This window comes from Balaenoptera physalus (assembly GCF_965194825.1).
Source record: "Balaenoptera physalus genome assembly, chromosome: X".
NCBI lineage: Eukaryota > Metazoa > Chordata > Mammalia > Artiodactyla > Balaenopteridae > Balaenoptera > Balaenoptera physalus.
The window spans coordinates 32,754,652-32,774,994 of NC_138903.1; the positions used below are offsets into that span (position 1 = coordinate 32,754,652).

The 20,343-nt window shown below is 35.1% G+C and overlaps 1 protein-coding gene across 1 annotated transcript in view; it reads left to right on the forward strand.

The window, feature by feature from the left end:
- Window positions 1-20,343, forward strand: part of CFAP47 (cilia and flagella associated protein 47) — a 421,910-nt gene that overhangs the window by 178,573 nt on the left and 222,994 nt on the right. Inside the window, 2 exon segments of the mRNA XM_082446774.1 lie at window positions 213-301; window positions 12,310-12,396. Of these exon segments, the coding sequence (XP_082302900.1) occupies window positions 213-301; window positions 12,310-12,396 (176 nt within the window).

Below are 20,343 nucleotides of genomic sequence, written 5' to 3' on the forward strand. Positions count from 1 at the left end.
TACACACCTGCCCCTTCCTTATGTCATATGTATTAGGTATATATAAGATTGATTAATTTGCAAATGTAAAATCATACTCAGTCATTAACAAAATCATTATGGTATTTAAATGGACAGTTTTTTAGGTACTTTAAGTTTGTTTTTTATAATTGAGGATATTATTTTTTGTTATTATCATATTGTATGTTTTATTTATTTTTTTTTTACCTTAGGCAAATATAAAATGCAAATCTCCATGTTATAAATGGAAAGAAATCACTGTGAATGTTAAAAATCCCTTCCACCCTGCTGGGGATTTCAGGTAAGTTATTGTTTTGACATAAATTCATTGCAATTAGCCATATTGAATCTTAAGAGAAGTATGTAATTTTCTTCAACATGAACTGTTTTGAGGAGAAATTTTATATATTTACATTGCTATAAATTTATAAGCATCAGCAGATAAAATAGAACAAATAATGAAGGTAAATCAGTTTTCCGTGAAATGCTATTTGATCTCTACAAAGCTAAGGCTGATCATATCAAATTTATGAATTTTGTCTATAAGCTTTCTGTTTATTGAGATTTACAGTTCTTTCATTTTTCAAAATTTATAATTAATAGACTTTTTAACTTCTAATTTTATCCTATCTGTTAATTTCCAAAAGTGAAATGTTGATTCAAGCGGAAAATTTATTTCTACCTAAAGCATCATGATTAATTAAAACTGCACATTAAATGTGCATTTGTGCATCTTGAGATTTAGCAAAAACAATAACAACAGCATATATTTGAAATTAAAAGAGAATAAATTGCTTAAGTATTATTTAAGGTCTCAAGTAGAAAAATATCTTTCTATAAATTTACATATAAATTTACCTTACGTATCGCTTAAATTATGAACTCTGTTTCCACCAGCTTTAAAAATCAAATCCTTACAGCAATACTTGTGTCGAGACTAGAAGTTGTATGTATGCTTATTATTTTAGTAGTTGATAATTTCCAGTTTTTAAATCACTATATGTCTAGGCTTTTGGTAATTTCTTATTAACAATATCATTTATTGTTGACAAAACAAAAATTCTTTTTTTAAAACAGTTACTGGTGAATTTATGGTTCCCATGTTCAGTGAGGGAGAATTTTTTTTACCCTAATTTTATTAAAGTGTTATATCAGAATGTAAGGAATAAAAAATACCAGAATATGTGGCATTAATCCAGTATTAAAATATGCCCTTAAATGAACCAAATGACTGCAGTTCTTCAGAGGAAATCAGGATCGAACATGTTTAGACTTATTCTAGTGGTTGAACTGAAAGTAAATCTCAAAGTTCCTGGAATTGGTAGAATATTATAATTGTATGTTTCTCAAAAAATTATAATATTATTTTATTGTTATTTTATGGTTTATCTCAGATTGAATTAAAATTGTTACTTCTTGTGAGGAGTGCATGGTTTGATAGAGGACAAGATTGTTAATTGGGGACTTTTGACTCCTTCCTCTCTTATTTGAATGTGGCCCTCAAACTTAGGCAATGGGCATATGAACTCAAAAATTTAAGGCCAATCACAAAATTTGTAAAATCAGTATTTTACTGTAAACATATATTACTTTTAAAGATAAAATATAATAAAAGAGAATGAATAAGAAAGGAAATTTAAAGCCAAATAATTCATATAGAGACTATTTTAATGTTATAAACAATGTAACAATAAATGACCTAGTTTTTCATATTATACTTACAAAAATGATCAGGATTTGCTTATTATTAATAATCTCATATTAAGTGTACTTTAAAGTAAAATTTTAAATTTCATATATTTTCCAAAAATTTATATGCATCACAGTGATCAGATTTGATTCTACTTTGTCAAAATCTAATATTCTTTTTAACAAATAAGGTGACCCAGTCTAGATTTAAAAAAAAATTTTTATTGAGCTGTGGTTGATATACAATATTATATATTCTGGTATACAGTACAGTGATTCACAATTTTTAAAGGTAATGCTCCATTTATAGTTATTATAAAATATTGGTTCTATTCTCTTTGCTGTACAATATATCCTTGTAGCTTATTTATTTTATACATGGTAGTTTGCACTTCTTAATCCCCTATCCAGTCTAGATTTAACAGAAACAGGATTAGCTCCCACACCTCTGTGTACCAGATCAGTAGTTCTCAAATTCCTCTTTAGCAGGATGCAACTATTTCATGCTGTATAATTCTTTTTTATGTGTTGTAAGGTTTGGTTTACTAGTATTTTGTTGAAAATTTTGCATTTATAACCAAAGGATTTACTAGTGTAATTTTCTTGTGATGTCTTTATCTGCTTTTTGTATCATCAGTACTACCCTCAGAGAAAGATTTGGGAAATGGTCCTTTCCATTCTATTTTTGGGGAGAGTTTGTGAAGGATTGGTATTAATTCTTCTAATGTTTGGTAGAATTCACAATTGAAGCCATCTGGGTCTGAGCTTTGCTTTGTGGAAAGTTTATTTTATTACTAATTTCATCTCTTGTTATGGCATACTCAGATTTTCCATTTCTTCTTGAATCAGTTTGGTAGTTTGTGCCATTGTAGGAATTTATACATTTCCTCTAAATTATCTAAGTTGTTGGCATGGAAGTTTTCACAGTATTCCCTTATAATCCTTTTTTTTCCCCCTGCAAAGGCAGTAGTGATGGCCCTTCTTCCATCCCTTACTTTGATTTTTCTCTCCTTTATTCTTGATCAATCTAGGTAAAAATTTGTTAATTTTATTGATCTTTTGAAAGACCCTTCTTTTAGTTTCCTTGATATTTTCTATTGTTTATCTTTTTTTAAAAAACATCTTATTTTAAGGTATAGTTGATATACAAAAAAACTATACATTTAAAGTATACAATTTGATGAGCTTGGACATATGCATGTACCATGATACTATCACGACAATTAAGGCAATAAACATATCCATCACTTCCAAAAGTTTCCTTGTGTTCCTTTTCTCTTTTTTTTTCTTTTTTTTTCTTTTTTGTGGTAAGAATTTTTAACATGAGAATTGCCCTCTTAACAAATGTTTTAGTGCACAATACCATGTTGTTATTTATAGGCACTATGTTGCATAGCACATCTATAGTACTTATTCATCTTGCATAACTGAAACTTTATACAACAACTCCCATTTCATCCTCTTCCCAGCCCCTAGCAACCACCACTCTATTCTCTGCTTTATGAGTTTGACTATTTTAGATACCTCATGTAAATAGTAACTTAATTCCACTGAGATTCACAAAGTGTTACTCTTACATAGCTCTATTCCCTTCCCCCTATTTTGTGTTTCTTTTGGTCATATGTATTATATCAATAATGTTACAATAATCAGTAATATTACATAATATTTATGAATATTTCTTTTTATTTATTTTGTATATTTTTTATGATTTTAAGAAAACTGAGAGAAAAAAGGACAGTATATCAATTTGCTAGGGCTGCCAGCACAAAATACCGTAAGACTGGGTGGCTTGAACAACAGAAATTTATTGCTCACAGTTCTGGAGGCTAGAAGTCCAAGATCAAGGTGCTGGCAGATTAGGTTTCTTCTGAGGCCTCTCTCTTTGGCTCACAGATGGCCACCTTCTTTCTGTGTCTTCACGTGGTCTTTTCTCTCTATGTGTGCATGCCTGGTGTCTCTTTGTATGTCCACGTTTCCTCTTATAAGAACACCAATCAGGATGAATTAGGGCCCACCCTAATGGACTCATTTTAACTTAATCACCTTTAAAGGCCCTATCTTCAACTATAGTCACATTGTGAGGTGCTAGGGTTAAGGCTTCAACATATGAAGTTTGCGGGGGGGGGGGGGCACAGTTCAATTCATAACAGAAAGTACATATTTATAGCCTTCATTATATTAGTCTTCTTATTTATCATTTTTGTTTTTCTTTAATTGCTCTTATAGATTCATGTTACCTTCTGGAATGATTTCCATAACCCAATCCAGCTTTGCTCTCACCTACCTCACTTCTTCCTTCCTTCCTTCCTTCCTTTCTTCCTTCCTTCCTTCCTTCCTTCCTTCTTTCCTTCCTTCCTTCCTTCCCTCCTTTCCTCCCTCCCTTCTTTCCTTCCTCTCGTTCACAGAAAAACAAATGTATCATTTAATAAACTATTATAAGGTAAACACTCTTGTATTTGAGTCAAGAAATAGGACTTTGTCAACCATCCCCAAATCTCCTCTTTCTTTCTTGAATAAACTGCTATCTCGGCTTTCATGGTAATCAAGGAAGTGACACACACGAGTGTGAATTTCTGGGCACTGGAGTTTACTCTTGCTGGTTAAAAAAAAATCATGTGCCTTTTAAATGATTTACAGGTTCCTCTTCCATTTCTTTCTTTTCCTTACAATCATCAGTTGAAGAACATGAGCTGATTGAGCTGCAGTTTCCCATGTCTGGATTTTGCTGATTTCATGTTTATGGTATAGGTTCACATGTTCTTTTTTCAGTTGTATATTTTGTAAATACACAGCTGGATACAGAGGAATGATTAGACTCAGGTTCAGTTGCTTTGGCAAGATTAAAGGAAATGACATATTCTTTCTTTAGCAAGCATATAATATCTTGTCTCTTTTTGGAATGTTAGTAGCCATTGATACTCAGTGGGTACCTCCATTATTCATGGGTGGTTACAAAATGGTGATATTCCATTTCTATCATTTATGAAATGTATTAGTTGGAATATTTTTACAAAGAGAACATCTTCTCATCTTTTTGGTTATCCAGTGGTACAGTTCATATAAGAAAAGTAAAATAAATGTTTAACTTTTTCCCTTTATTTTTCTTCTTTTTACCTTTTGACCCCCTTCACTCATTTATTCCACCCACCCCATCCCCCAACTCTGGCATCCACCAGTCTGTTCTCCATATCTATGAGCCTGTTTTTTTCAAGATTCTACATATGAGAGAGATTATATTGTATTGTCTTCTTCTGTCTGACTTATTTTACTTAATGACCTTGAGATCCATCATGGTTTTGCAAATGGCAATATTTCGTTGTTTGTTATGGCTGAGTAATATTTCATTGTATATATACACCACAATTTCTTTATCCATTCATCTGTCAATGGACACTTAAGTTGTTTCCATATCTTAACAATTGTAAATAATGCTGTAGTGAACATGGAGGTGCATGTATCTTTTAGAGTTAGTGTTTTTGTTTTCTTTAGATAAATACCTAGAAGTGGAATTGCTGGATCATATGCTAGTTCTAGTTTTAATTGTTTGAGGACCCTCCATTTACGTTCCCACCAACAGTGCAGAAAGGTTCCTTTTTCTCCACAACCTCACCAACACTTACTATTTCTTGTCTTTTTGATAATAGCCATTTTAACAGGTATAAGATATATCTCATTGTGGTTTTGGTTTGCATTTCCCTCATGATTAATGATGTTAAGGACTTTTTCATGTGCCAGTTGGCCATCTGTATGCCTTCTTTAGAAAAATGTGTATTCAGATCTTCTGCCCATTTTTTAATCAGATTGTTTGGATTTTTGCGATTTAGATATATGGGTTTTTTATATTTTGGATATTAGCCCCTTATCAGATATTTGATTTTGCAAGTATTTTCTCCAATTCATTAGGTTGCCTTTATATTTTGTTGATGATTTCCTTTACTGTGCAGAAGCTTTATTTTAGTTTGATGTAGTCCCATTTGTTTATTTTTGCTTTTGTTGCTTTTCCTTTTGGTGTCAGATTCAAAATATCACTAAGACCTATATCAAGGAATTTACATAAGCCTGTGTTTTCTTCTAGGAGTTTTATGGTTTTAGGTCTTATGTTCAAGTCTTTAATCTATTTTGAGTTAATTTTTGTGTATGGTGTAAAATAGTGATCTAGTTTCATTCTTTTGCATGTGGCTGACCAGTTTTCCCAGAACCACTTACTGAAGAGACTGTCAGTACCGCATTGTATATTCTTGGCTCCTTTGTTGTAAATAATTGACCATATAAGTGTGAATTTATTTCTGGGCTGTCTATTCTTTTCCACTGATCTATGTGTCTGTCTTTATGCAAATACCATACTGTTTTAATTACTCTAGCTTTGTATTGTTTGAAATTGGAGAGTGTGACACTTACAGCTATGTTCACCCATCTCATTTTTCCAATGTTTTTTCTTTTCCTTTCTCTTTCTCCTCTCTTTCTGTTAATTTCATTAAACATGTGTTGGTCCATTTAAGTGTGTACCATATATATGTGACTGTTTATTTTTCTTTTTCTCTCTGTTTTCAGACTGCATAATCTCTATCAACCTTGAAGTTTGTTAATTCTTTTTTTCCTGCCAATTCAAATCTCTTGAGCCCCTCTAGTGATTTTTTTATATCTGTATTGTTGTTTCCAAATCCACAGTTTCCATTTGGTTCTTTATTAATTTCATTCTGTTTTGATATTCTCTATTTGATGTTACATTGTCATCATGCCTTCCTTTACTTCTTTAGTCATAGTTTCCTTCGTTTTTGAAGACATTTACAATGGCTATTTTGAATTAGTGTTCTGTTAAATATGGTAGCTGATCACTCTAACAGGCAGTTTTTCTTGCATGCCTCTTTTATTGTTTCTTTGCTTGTTTCATAATTGTTATGTTGGAAACTGGACGTTTTTGAAAATATATTGAGTTCTGGTCCCACTTACCACAGGATTGTTAATGTTGTTTGGTTGTTTGTTTACTGAGTAGCTGGCTTATTTTAGTGATGTCTACTCCCCATCCCCCTCCCAAAAAAACCCCACATACATAGTGTGAACCTTCTAATGTTGCTTCTAGGGGATACAGCCTTGGGTGTACTCACGGTCACTCTGGGTTAACAGTGGTTTTGGCAGGGCTTTCTTTGACTATCTGTGTCTCTGTCCACACCTAGCTATTAAATTCCCCTAATTCCAATTCTGTGGAAGGCATAAATTGCTCCTCAGGCCAATTCAATCAAATCCAGCTCCTTTGAAATAATAATTTGTTAGGTCAGTGTTTGAGATTTATTCTGTCCCCAGGAGGGCTCCTCCCAGTGGTCTCTTGCCCCAGGTTTCTCCAAGAAACTAGCAGGGATTCTCCCAATTGCCTTTCACTACAACTGCACTATTTTTTTTTTTTTTTTGGCTGTATTGGGTCTTCATTGCTGCACGCAGGCTTTCTCTAGTTGTGACGAGCAGGGGCTACTCTTCATTGCGGTGCGTGGGCTTCTCATTGCGGTGTCTTCTCTTGTTGTGGAGCATGGGCTCTAGAGCGCAGGCTCAGTAGTTGTGGCGCACGGGCTTAGTTGCTCCGCGGCATGTGGGATCTTCCCGGACCAGGGCTCGAACCCGTGTCGCCTGCATTGGCAGGTGGTTTCTTAACCACTGCGCCACCAGGGAAGCTCCAACTGCACTATTTTTAAGAGCACCCTTGATCTTCACGTTTTTGAAAATGGAATCAGTTCCTTTGTGAAGAGATTAAGAACTATATGCTTTAAGGTCAGCTTCTCCCTCTTGGCAAAATCTCTGAGCCACGGCTCTCTTGGTGGAAGTGGGGACAGTGGTACACTTTTCTTGGAGAATCAGTCCCACGTTAGGAGCTGAGTGCTAGGTGCTTGCTAGCTTGCTGGCTTGCTTCTCCCAGCATAGATCCACCACTTTATAAGGTAGGGCAATGGCGATTTCACATCCATGTAGAGCCTGTGGTCCATGATTTGGTGCTGGGCAGAAGAAGGGAGCCCCTTGGCTCCTCTCAGCTGCATTTGCCCAGAACTTAGCCTCAGCAACATGTACTTGGGGCAGGATGAGAAATGTTGATGTCACACATCTCTCAGAAAGATAGTTCTTTATCTGGGAGCTAGGGGAGGAATGAGCCCTATATTCTTAGCTGTACTAGTCTGGAGTAGAGTTTATGTCTTAATTGGGTGAGGAAGGAGGAGGAAGAGAGTGGTCTTGGTTCAAATGCCACAGACTACATCTTTTCTTACTGAATTTAGTAAATATTACTGAAGAGGTGTGGTTTTTTCTGTTTTTTGTTTTTTGTTTTTTTGCTATATGCCCTCAAGATCATTTCCAGAGAGTTTATATAGTTGATTTTTATGTTTTAACTCATTTCCCTGGTAAGTAGTCCATGGAGCTCTCATGCTGTCATGCTGTGCTGGAACAATGTTTGCTTTAAGTTCTATTTTGTCTGTTATTAGTATAGCCACTCCAGTTCTCTTTTTTTTTTTTTTTTTTTTTACTGTTTGCATTGTATTTTTTGTTTGTTTGTTTGCTTTTTAATTCTTTTGTTCCCAGTCTGTGTCTTTGAACCAATGTTTGACTTTTTCTAAGCTATTTTTTCCATTTTCCATTTTGTCAATCTCTGCCTTTTGATTAGAGTGTTAATCCCTTTATAATTAATGTAATCTCTGATACAGTAGGGTTTATGTCTGCCATTTTGATACTTGTTTTCTATACGTCCTGTGTCCTTGTTCATCTGTTTCTTTATTACTGCTTGATTTTGTTTTAAATATTTACTTTTAGTGTGCCTTTTAAAATTTTTGTTTCTTTTACTGTACGTTTTCTTAGTTTTTTTCTCAGTAGTTATCCTGAAGATTATAATTAGCACCGTAATTTAAAATAATCTAGCTCAGATTGATGCCAGTTTAATTTCAATATAATTCAGAAACTTTGCTTCAGTGTATCTCCTTTTCCTAGCCTCTTGTTAGTGCTATTATTGTTATACCCATTACATATTTATAAGTTATAAGCCCATAAAACAGTTTTACATTTATTGTCTCACACTGTTTTATTTTAAATCAGAAAGGAGAACAAAAAGGATTGCACATAAAGTACATTTATAGCCTATTTGTTTTATGTATTTACCTATGTAGTTACCTTTACCTATGCTTTTTATTTCATCATGTGGTTTAGAGTTAACTTCTAGTGTTCTTTTACTTTAGCCTGAGGAAATTCTGCTAGTATTTCTTGTAGGGTAGGTCTGTTAGCAATGAATTCTTTCATTTTTTTGTTTGTTTGGTAATATCTTAATTTTTCCCTAATTTCTGAAGGATAGTTTTGCTGTATATAGTATTCCTTATTGATAGTCTTCTTTCAGCATATTGTATACATCATCCCATTGCATTCTGTTCTTTAGGGTTTAAATGGGAATTCTATTGTTAATCTTACTGAGGAGCAACATAGGTGTTGAGTCAATTTTGTTCTGCTTCTTACTGTGTCTTGGCCTTTCAGTGACTTGACTCTTATTGTCTAGCTATGGATCACCTTGGGTTTATCTTGCATAGAATGTTTTGTACTTCTTAGATGTGTAAATTAATATTTTTCATCAAATTTGGGAAGTTTTCATCATTTATTTCTTCACATTTTCTGTCTGCCTCTTTTTCTCTTTTCAGGATTCTGATTAGGCTTATGTTTGTCTGTTTGAAGGTTTCCCACAGTTCTCTGAGGCTCTGTTAATTTTTCTTCATTCTTTTCTCTTTCCATTCTTTAGAATTAATCATTTTACTTGACCTATCTTCAAATGTACTGGTCCTTTTGCCACCTCAAACCTGCAGTTGAGTCCTTCTAGTGCTTTTTTATTTCAGGTATAGTAATTTTTAAGTCCAGAATTTATAATTCTGGACTTAATTCCTATATATAGGAATATATATATATATATTCCTATATATAGGAATTATATATAATTCCTATATAACAAATAGGCTATAAATGTAGTTCTTTTGTATAATATCTCTTTATTGATATCCTTTATTAATTGTCTCCATAAGTGGGGTTGAAGGTCTTTGACATATATTGGGTCTCTACTAAGCTATGGCGACTCTGCCTATGGGCATCTTGTCCCCAGATCTTCCTTTTATGTTTTGTCAGGCTCTTATTTGATCCAATTGCTGTTGCGGCCTCAGGCATAATTGCTACTGATTGTTTTCAACTAACATCTTGGGGATAGGTGTTTTCCTTTGAGTCAGTTTGATTAAAGACAACACCTTGCATATTGAGCTCTTCTAGGGAACTGTGAGACGGGTTACACAGGAACAATAATCAGGGATGGGACTTTTTTGAAGAGCTCCAGTCTCAGTCTGTTCCCTCCTGTGGCTGCAAGCCTGAGCATTTTTTAAAACTACCTTGGTTGCAAGGCTGTTAGTTTTCAAGGCTACTATAGAGCTATGGAAAGGAGGAGGGAGAGTTACAACATAAAAGTTACAAGGCCACAAATTCTACTGTTCTTGCCAAGGTTTGGCAGCTTTTCTTGAATAAACACTACTTAGATTGCTGCAAGCCTTTCTTTAGTGAACTAGAATTCTGAAAAAGTTAATTTGGACAAATTTTTCCAGTGTTTTTGTTGCTTTTATACAGTAGTGAATATATGGTTGTTCTAAACCATTCCCTGCTTTTCTTTTTCTGGTGGCCTGGTTTTATTATTTAAAATATGTGGGGTTTTTTTGTTTTGTTTTAGATTAGTCTCGTGCTTCTCAAAATGTCATCCTTGAGTCAGCAGAATCAACATCACCTGGTGGCTTATTAGAAAAACAGACTCTCAGGCCCACTCCAATCCAATTGAGTTAGAATCTGCATTTAACAACATCTCCAGAGTATTTGTTTGTACATTAATGTTAGAGCAGTGCTGGTCTAAGTCAAGATTACTCAGAGTTTAATCCATAGACAGGCTATTTTAAAAACACCTGGAGAGCTTGTTTTAAATGGAATCCATGCCAGACTAAGTCAGAATTCATGCAAATAGAAGCTTGGGAATCTGCATTTTGAACAAGCACTCCAGATAATAATAATGCACATTGAAGTATGAGAACCACTGATTTAGAAACTGCAGTAATGAAACAAGATCTTTTTCCATTTTAATGACAGGTTATATTTCATTTTACAATTAATATGTCTATTTTGAGGAAAGCATGTTCATTGTAATTAAGCAGGGATTTTTCAAACAGAAGCATACAGAATGCTATTTTATCTCAAAATGGTACATGTATAGTATATGAAAAATGTAATATTTATTATATTGGTTTAGTTTTTTATTTGTGTGTCAAGTAATATTATCCTTGTGATTGTTTTTTTAGCCAGAACAAATTATCACCAAAATAAATTGCCCAATGAGTCACCATGGATTTATAGAAATAAAAAGAAACATTATGTTTTATGCCTCATAATTTTATGATATTTAAATGAGAATTTAGTGTATGACTTTACGTTTAAATTGCTCTCTGGAGAGGAATTATTCCTACATTTGCTTAACTGTAACTTTACAGTGATATAAGCAAATCTGCTAGTTTGATACATAGCTTGCATTGTTCATAGTTTGCATTTTATTACAGTTAATTTTGTCTCTTTAAAACTTTTTATTATTTAATATTTATAAAATTCCTTACAACCCTTATATGAAGGCACCAGAAATACCAAGTTAAAACAAAAGGACAAAAACTGATGTCAGCATTCAAATGTTAGGATATATAAATGTGTTGCAGTTTAGTTCATATATGTGTGTTTGTGAATGTGTGTGTGTTTTAAGACTAAAACATTTGATTAATTTTACTACTGATCTGTTTTTCATTGTAAAGCTAGTATTGTGAGATATTAATAACTGTTACATAATAAAAAAGGTTTCCTTTAACAAATCAAGTTTGGATAAATCTGTTCTTAACAATATTATACAGATTCTGTTCAACTCTGCAGGAGGGATTAGGCATTCCTGACATGACTCTTCATGATATCTTTCACCTGCCGCTAGAGTATCATTTCTCTACATTGTGGGGGGCTGAGAGGATAACATATTCATGTTTGTACTGTCCAGTACCTAGTCCCATACCTAACACATAATGGAGTCTCCAAAACTGTTTCTTGAAGGAATGAGCATTATTATATAGGAAGGACGGAATTTCTGTGTGATTCCAGATGATGGCATAATTATTAATGCACTGATTTAACTAGGTACCCAAATCTCATGTCCACTCCTGGAAGAAACGTTTCTCTTTTCTGGAAATAGGATTAGAAATTATTAAATGTGTATAGCTCTGACTGTATTAAGATCAGTGTGTAATTTCCTCTTTCTTTCTGGAATATAATTTGGGTGGTCATTTTTGCTCTAAATTTCCTTGTTATGAGAATTCAGTGTTGACTTTCCATATAAAAATAGCATTTTTTACCTACTTCCATTCCAGATCTTTTCTTTCTAGCCTGCGTTTTGAGTCGCAGAATGAGAGCACATGGACTTTTTGAATTGTAATTTATTCTGATTCTAATTATAGTTTATGAATGATGGAAAATAATTTAAAATAAGAATGTTTTGTGGTCATCTGAAATTTGTTACAGTAGAATTCAAAATAATCCTTTTTTCATTTATTTTAGTGTCATTTTTGTGGAATCCTCAACATTTATCTCTTTGCCACCCCAATTAACTGAAGTTGGAGAATTTGTTGACCACATGAACGATGGGTAAATGTCCATATATTTTATGCTCATAATTATCTGAGGCAAATTTCTGAGAAATTAGCATTCAAGTAAACTTGTTATATAATTACACAGTAGTTTTCATTTATTTGAAATATTTAATTTATATTATATATATAATTTATATTATTCACACTGTTATTCTCTTTATATATTTCTAGGTTTATGTGCATGAAAATTGAATACATATGCACTTTATTAAATGCAGTGGATTCTCATTATTCATGGTAGTTATGTTCTATAAAGTTGCCATAAACACTCAGTTAGTGAATATTGCACCATTACTCCAAGGAGAAGTATATATAACCACATAGATTATAATTGTAAATCCTAAAAACAACCTATCCTGGTAGATTCCACTTTATTTTACTTTACACAGAGAAAATGAAGTTCAGAAGTGTTAAATGACTTGCCTGAGGCAGTCCTGCTGACAGGTACGAGAGAAGGGTATTAAACCCTGTCCTCGTGACCTCAGAGCTAGAGCGGCTTGTGCTTCTTTTTTTTTTTTTTTTTTAATTTATTTATTATGTATTTGTTTTATTTTTGGCTGTGTTGGGTCTTCATTGCTGCGCGTGGGCTTTTTCTTTAGTTGCGGCGAGCGGGGGCTACTCTTCATTGCGGTGCGCGGGCTTTCTTATCTTGGTGGCTTCTCTTGCCGCAGAGCACGGGCTCTAGGCGCACAGGCTTCAGTAGTTGTGGCTCTCAGGCTCTGGAGCACAGTCTCAGTAGTTGTAGCGCACGGGCTTAGTTGCTCCGCGGCATGTGGGATCTTCCTGGACCAGGGATTGAACCCGTGTCCCCTGCATTGTCACGTGGATTCTTAACCACTGCGCAGCCAGGGAAGTCCCTCGGCTTGCACTTCTGTACTTGTGTACTACCCCCTACCGTCTCCATCCTCTGCTTATCTATGCTGGAAAACTGAAATAGAAAAGCCCAGTGTCACCATATTTGACCTCAGCTGGGAACTTGTGTGACCAGCTACTGGAACTTTCCACCATTCTGCACATGCCTGCGAACAACTGTGAAAGTGCCATGAGTATTGATTTGTCGGTTACAGATCAGTTTTAGTGAGGAGGTGAATTTGCAAATACAGAATTGGTGGATAATGAGGATTAACTGTATTTAAGCTTATTTGACCCATGTTATGAAGTCTGTATTTAGTTTAGAAAGGAACTTTGACTTCTCAATAGAGAAGTAGAATTTTTTTAAGTTAGATTGCCTCATATGTCTCATCTGTTTTAAACTATAAAATAGCTATTTAAAGTGAAGTAGAATAAAACAATGTTATAAAGGTTGAAGAAAGTCAGGCAGAAACAAAATAATGCAGGTTTCTATTATAGAAGTGCACTTGACCGTTACTACTGTGTTTTTAGTGTATTTTATACCATTGTCTCTGTGTAATGCTTGACAGCATCAGTGTCATCCTTTTAGCTGTAAAAACATTCCAAGAGGCAAGGATTTGGCAGTGTTGATACATTGAGCTATAAGGCAACATTATCATAGGAATGGAATATTGTAGGCATTTATGTTAATTTCTTTGTAGTATGAAATGCTAGTATTGCCAAAAAAACTTCGGTAAACAGTTCTCCTGGATTTTTTTTTTCCAGTCCCTTGCTTCTTGATCAAGAAGTTACTTTGTGGTCACAGATTTTGCCTGAATGGCTTTGAAACAATTTCTTCACATTAATTGCAAATAATTTATAGTATCACATAATTAAACTAGAGTGAAATCTCAAAGAAATGCTGTAGGTATCTGTGAGCAGAAGTAACTCAAAGTGGGTCTGTTTAATGAAGAGCAAAAATATTGAGTCTACCTTCATAATTTGGAACACAATATGGAAATTCTGTACCCAGATTTTAATATGATTTTTCTTCATACAATGTTCTGAAGTGGTTTTAGTTAGACCCAAAGTTCCAGAATTATTGAAGCCATAGAATCTCAAACTACAGGTAAAGATATGTTTTTAAGTTATGCCTTTCAAATCAAAAACAAAATAGAGTCAACAAGTATGAAAGCATTTGTAATTTAATTTAGGAAAGGAAGGAAACTTTGGAAATACTCATGCAAAATAATTCCCAATTCAGCGTGAAGTATCGCTTAAGAAGTGTGTCTACCACAGTCTCAAACTTTATTGATCGTTATTTCTCATATAGTCTCTTCCATTTGTATTTATAATACTGTGCTGTCTTAGTTCTTCTCTCAAATCTTCCTGTGAGAAAAGAAACATAAAGGTACAGTGACATTGAGTGTTGGGTCAGGGAGAACATAGAGTAGTCAGGCTTCGGCAGATTAGCTCTCAAAGAAAAATTCAGAGCCGTTAATTTAAAGGATCGCAGATTTACTCCTGTGCACCTCTGTAAAGACTGTCTCCCAGATCAAAGGCAGGGGTGAGACAAAGGCGAAAGCCACACGGTTCCTCAAGGAAAAGGGCTGGTCCTTGGTATGTCATTTCAGCACTGACATGGATTGAATACTGAGCCGCAAATCCATATGTTGAGTTGTGATAGAATAGTCTCAAGTTCACCAAAAAGCTTGCTTTTTCTGACAATTCTGAACAGATTTATTAGAAGCATTACTGTGGCTCCTTCTTCTAGGGTCCTGACTGCTTTCTGTGTAACACCTCCAGGCTCCAGTTCATGTAACAGGCAAGCCTTTATTCATTTTCTCAAGGATCAGCTGAAGTATCCAGAACTCCAGCAATCAAGTCCACTTTATAGGCAGCAGAAAGGATAAGAGTGTGCCCTATTTCTGGAAGGGAAGCTTCCTAGAAATACCACGTAGCACTTCTGCTTGTAGCCCATTGATCCAACCTTAATCAGATGACCAACCCTAGCTGGAAGGAAGACTGAGAAACTGCCCTTCTCCACATACACATCAAAAGAAAATGAGGGTTTTGTCAGGGAGGAGGGAAGGGCCAGTGGTTATTGGGATAGGCAACCAACAAGTTCCACCCTGAGGGGAACACAAAAGAGCGTTTTTCCTCCAAATAGCACAATGTTATCTAATATTTCATCAATCTGGCTTCATCAGCATAATGAGGCCTTTTGATCTTTAAATATAATCTTAATAAAACAATACTTAATAATGTGACACATCCTGTTTTTCTTAAAACTCTCCTTAATGTTTATCTTGAACAGATTTCCAGACACAAATAAAATTTAAGAACATGCATTTTCAATCATGACCAGAATGGAAGTCTGGTGCAGTACCTCTATGATTAACTTTCATATGTAATACACCATATAGTAAGTATTACATTATCTCAGTAAAGCCCCGGTCTGGTCTCTAGGTTTAATCATCAAGGTAACATAAGAGAACAAGAAAATGTTTTTAAAAATCTCTATAAGCTAACTGGATTATTTTTAGAGCTTTTTTACCAATATCCTTGTTTTCCTCTTTTAGGCACATGGTAATATTGCACTTCCCCACTAATGTTGAAGTTATCCATGAGCACATAACTTAATCGGCCAATGGCATGTGAGAACTGCTGACTATTTTTTCCAGGTGGTAGCTTTAAGACCCAGTGAGCAATTTTTCTTGTCCCCTTTCCCTGCCACAGTTATGAGAGAGGCACATTTAGAAATGGAGGCCTCCTTCACCAAGGATCACTACATGTGTGAGCAAGAAATAAACTATTGTGTTAATCCACTGAGATGTGGAGTTGTTACTGTAGCATGACCTAGCGTATACTAACTGATACTCCTCTTCAGAGTCACTTCTGTTAATATCTCCCCACATGATAAATAAGCTCTTCTCAAATGAGCCATAAAGTGCTGAAATTATCTTTCAGGTGGCATAAAAATGGATCTCCTATTTAAAAATGTAAAATGTCTCTGTAAACTGGTCTTCTTAAGCAACAGATACATATAAAACAACACAGTTGAAACCACATGGATGAGGAAACATTATGTTCATCACATATTTTCCTTTATGGGAACATGATCCCTGAGCATAAGCAAGAACAGTTAAGAAGTTTTTATTCTAATTAAATCCCAAGGATTATCAGAAAGGATAAGGACAGGAGACTGATTTTAGCCACACTTTAAAACTGAGTGATGGGGCTTCCCTGGTGGCGCAGTGGTTGAGAATCTGCCTGCCAATGCAGGGGACACGGGTTCGAGCCCTGGTCTGGGAAGATCCCACATGCCGCGGAGCAACTGGGCCCGTGAGCCACAACTACTGAGCCTGAGCGTCTGGAGCCTCTGCTCCGCAACAAGAGAGGCCGCGATAGTGAGAGGCCCGCGCACTGCGATGAAGAGTGGCCCCCACTCGCCGCAACTGGAGAAAGCCCTCGCACAGAAACGAAGACCCAACACAGCCAAAAATAAACATAATAAATAAAAATTTAAAAAAAAAAAAAAAAAAAAACAACTGAGTGATGGATCAGCAGTGCTCAGAAATGGGCAATTTGTAAACAATTTCCTACAGTGATATGACTTGCAATTTTTTTCCAGCAATTTTGAAGTATTTATCACTCAATAAATTTTTACTAAGTGGCACCTTAAGTACTGTTCTTAGTACTGGAGAAATATTGGGATAAGTAAGTCGCAGATCTGGCCCTAAAGTTGCCAACCATCAAGCAGAGAAGAAGAAAAATCTACACAAATGGAAGCAGTTGTACAGGGCAGAATGCATTCAGTAGTATGTGTTATACCAAAAAATAATATATATATATGTATATGCTCTGTGAGCTGATTGGCAAGGAATATCACTACGTAGATATTATTGAGATCTTCGTGAAAGATAAAACATTGAAGGAGAAAAATGAGGTCCTAGTAACCTTTTTTTCCATGCATACACCATGTTCTCCTTTATCATATACAAATTGGGATCTGAAATATGAGTATGATCTTGATGACCAGAATCTAAAGCAGGGGCAGAACTTTCCTACAAATATCCTACAAATATAGAAATATCATAGGAAGAGGGAGTTGCAGAAGCATTGGGGGGAGTGGGGGGCAGGCAGGCAAGGGGAAGTACAAGGCATACGCTTATAAATATGGACTATAGGATCAGCATAGGAAAGTGTGAATTCAAGTTGAAGAGGTTTTGAAGTGTTTATCATTCTGCTTTGTACTTATTTCTTGTAGAGCTACTTTGCATGGCAGACTGGATACTCTATGAACTGAGGGGTTTCATCGTTCGTCATTGTTCCCAGTATAGCTTGGCCCAGAATAGCCACCCAAATGAAAGAAGGCCCTGGTAGAGATATGTTTCTGAGTCCTGATTCTTGTTTAAAAAAAAAAAGCTGGGTTCTGGAGAGCCATGATTTTAAAATATTTCATTCTGCTACACTGAATAATTAGTAACAGTTAGAATTAGGCAAGTCTGTAAGGAAAGCAGAGTCTTATGAAGCCTATTCTACTTCACAGAATAGTGTTTTATAAATACATAAAATAAGATGCAAGGATTACAGAGTGTCTTAGTCTACTTGGGATGCCATAACAAGATACCATAGACTGGGTGGCTTAAACAACAGAAATTTATTTCTCACAGTTCTGGACACTGGAAAGTCCAAGGTGCCAGCAAGTTAGGTTTCATTCTGAGGCCTCTTCTTTTGACTTATGGGTGGTAGCCATCTCACTGTGTGCTCACATGACCTCTTCTTTGTGCACACATGGAGAGAGAGGTTGAGCTCACTGGTGTCTCTTTCTATAAGGATGCTAATTCTGTCTTATTAGCACCCCACCCTTATGACGTTATTTAACCTTGATTACCTAACAGTATGCCTTCTCTCCAAATGCAGTCATTTTGGGAGTTAAGGCTTCAACATACAAATTTAAGGATGACACAGTTCAGTCCATAGCATAGAAGAAAGTGATAGTCTAGTAGATTATCAAAATATTTAAAAATTGTAATATGTTAAAATAGATACTTCTTCTTTAACACAATACATAGTAAGATCTACTGGTAGAGATTAACTACCATACTTTAAAAGTAGCAGTGAAATAAATGACAGCTCAAGATATGTGCAAGAACTGAAATGTGATGTATACATATTTGTGATTGTTTGGTGATCAAGTCATAGTACGGTTAACCACTACTACTGTGGTTTGGTTTAAATTGCTATTAAGAGTTAGTGGACATAAAGATGAATTTTTCCCCATTTAAATTCACAGATTCACTCTGTCCTTGTACCACAGGTTAGCACCCCTTGCTTTAGAGACTTCTCAACTGTTCAGGAGCCAGAGTGGTACAAAAAGCAGCAAACATTCCATTTTAACAGCCCTCCAGATGGCCATGGGGCCCTATTTTGACAAACTCATGGACACATGGAGGATGGAATGAATCTAAAAATTGATCCTCTTATATTCCTTCCTGTGATGCATAAAAACTAGACTTGAACCAGATCATTTGCTGTTTGGTTTGGATGCAGCCCTGAATGCTAACCCAGAAGTATGAAAGCTTATAATAAAGATCTTCCTTCCCTGTTGGAGAAGCTTGAGAAGGAGGCCATTCTTGGAGCTGATTTATTCATGCCCTGACTAGAACCAGTTCAATATCGTTTTGATTATTTTAGCTTGAAAAGAGCTGTATACCACTATTGCAGAGGAAAAAGTAATGCCATCCCTTCCCACCTCATAAGTAAGTTCTACTCTCTGACTTTGGCCTACTACTAAATTAGCAGAAAATATTCCATTGCTTGATCTACAGTGTTTTGTATAATTTTAGCCTTTTTTGATGCTATTCTTCCTTAAGACCAAGGCTTTGAAATGCTCCCTCTGCCTTAGCTTCAACAATAATCAATGAGCATTTAGGAAAATGGTAGCATGGATTGAGGTATGGGGATTAACAAAAGGGTAAATGAATTGTTTTCTTTTCTGTCTTTGGAACATGCAAGATACTGGTTTTGTAATCAAGTTGGGTTTGTCATCAAATTTCTAGGGTCAAGAACATTGATCAGGTAAAATAGAATTTTCCTGAGCCAGATTATTTTATTAAATTATTTTCTGATGTCTCTGAATTAATCATGACAATCGTTAGCTTTATGAGCAAGTCAATCAAATTCTTAGGTCTGTAAATTATTTTTATTTGTCTTTACCATAAATAGTACAGGTAACTCAATTTTTTTGGGTTTGAGACTTTCCTTTGAGGATAAGACAACTCTGATTTATTCAAAAAGGCACTTTCATTAGCTGTTCTCCAACAAAATAGGTAAAGAAAAGAAAAAGGAGACAAAGCCCAAATTGCTCTGCTTTTCTATTCACTATGAAAAAATAAAAATGACTGAAGGGCTAGTGATTGCAAGTATTGAACAAAATGAGGTTTGGAGATTATCTGAGCATTTTAATCAGGCATTCTACCCAGAGCTCCATTATCAAAGCGATGGCATCAGAGCGGTACATTGAGAAATAAGCATTCTTTGTTGTTCTTTCCACTCTTTGTGTAGTCTCTCTTATAAATGCTAAAATATCCATCTACTATGTCTAGCATAGCCTTCAGGTATCTATCAAATGCTCAAATGACATAAAAGTATTAAATGTTCTTTTTAAAAAAAGGGGATTACTGAAACCGATAGTCAGAATGCCTGTGAGTAGAAGTAAAGCACAGAATAATGACAAGATGTGGTAAATAACCTTATTAAGAATGTGGTATAAAGAAAAGACAGTGTTTGGAGAAAAGGAATGGATATGGTTGGAAGAACATTACTTAGAAATAGTATATTTTTACAGCATCAAATTCAGACAAATCAGCTGGCAAGGTGAGAAAATACGGGATTTTTATATTCTCAGAAAAAAAATCAGGCAAACAATATCTTAGAGCCTAGGTACTAATTGACAGCAAAATAATCATGAATACCAAGAGGAGCAATTTGGAGAAAACTGATGGGTTCTGGAAGCCATGGAACCTTTCAAGGGAGGCCCTTGCTTCAGGCTGTGATTGGCTAATTTTCAGGAGTGCAACAAGAGATTAAACAGCTGCCCATGTCT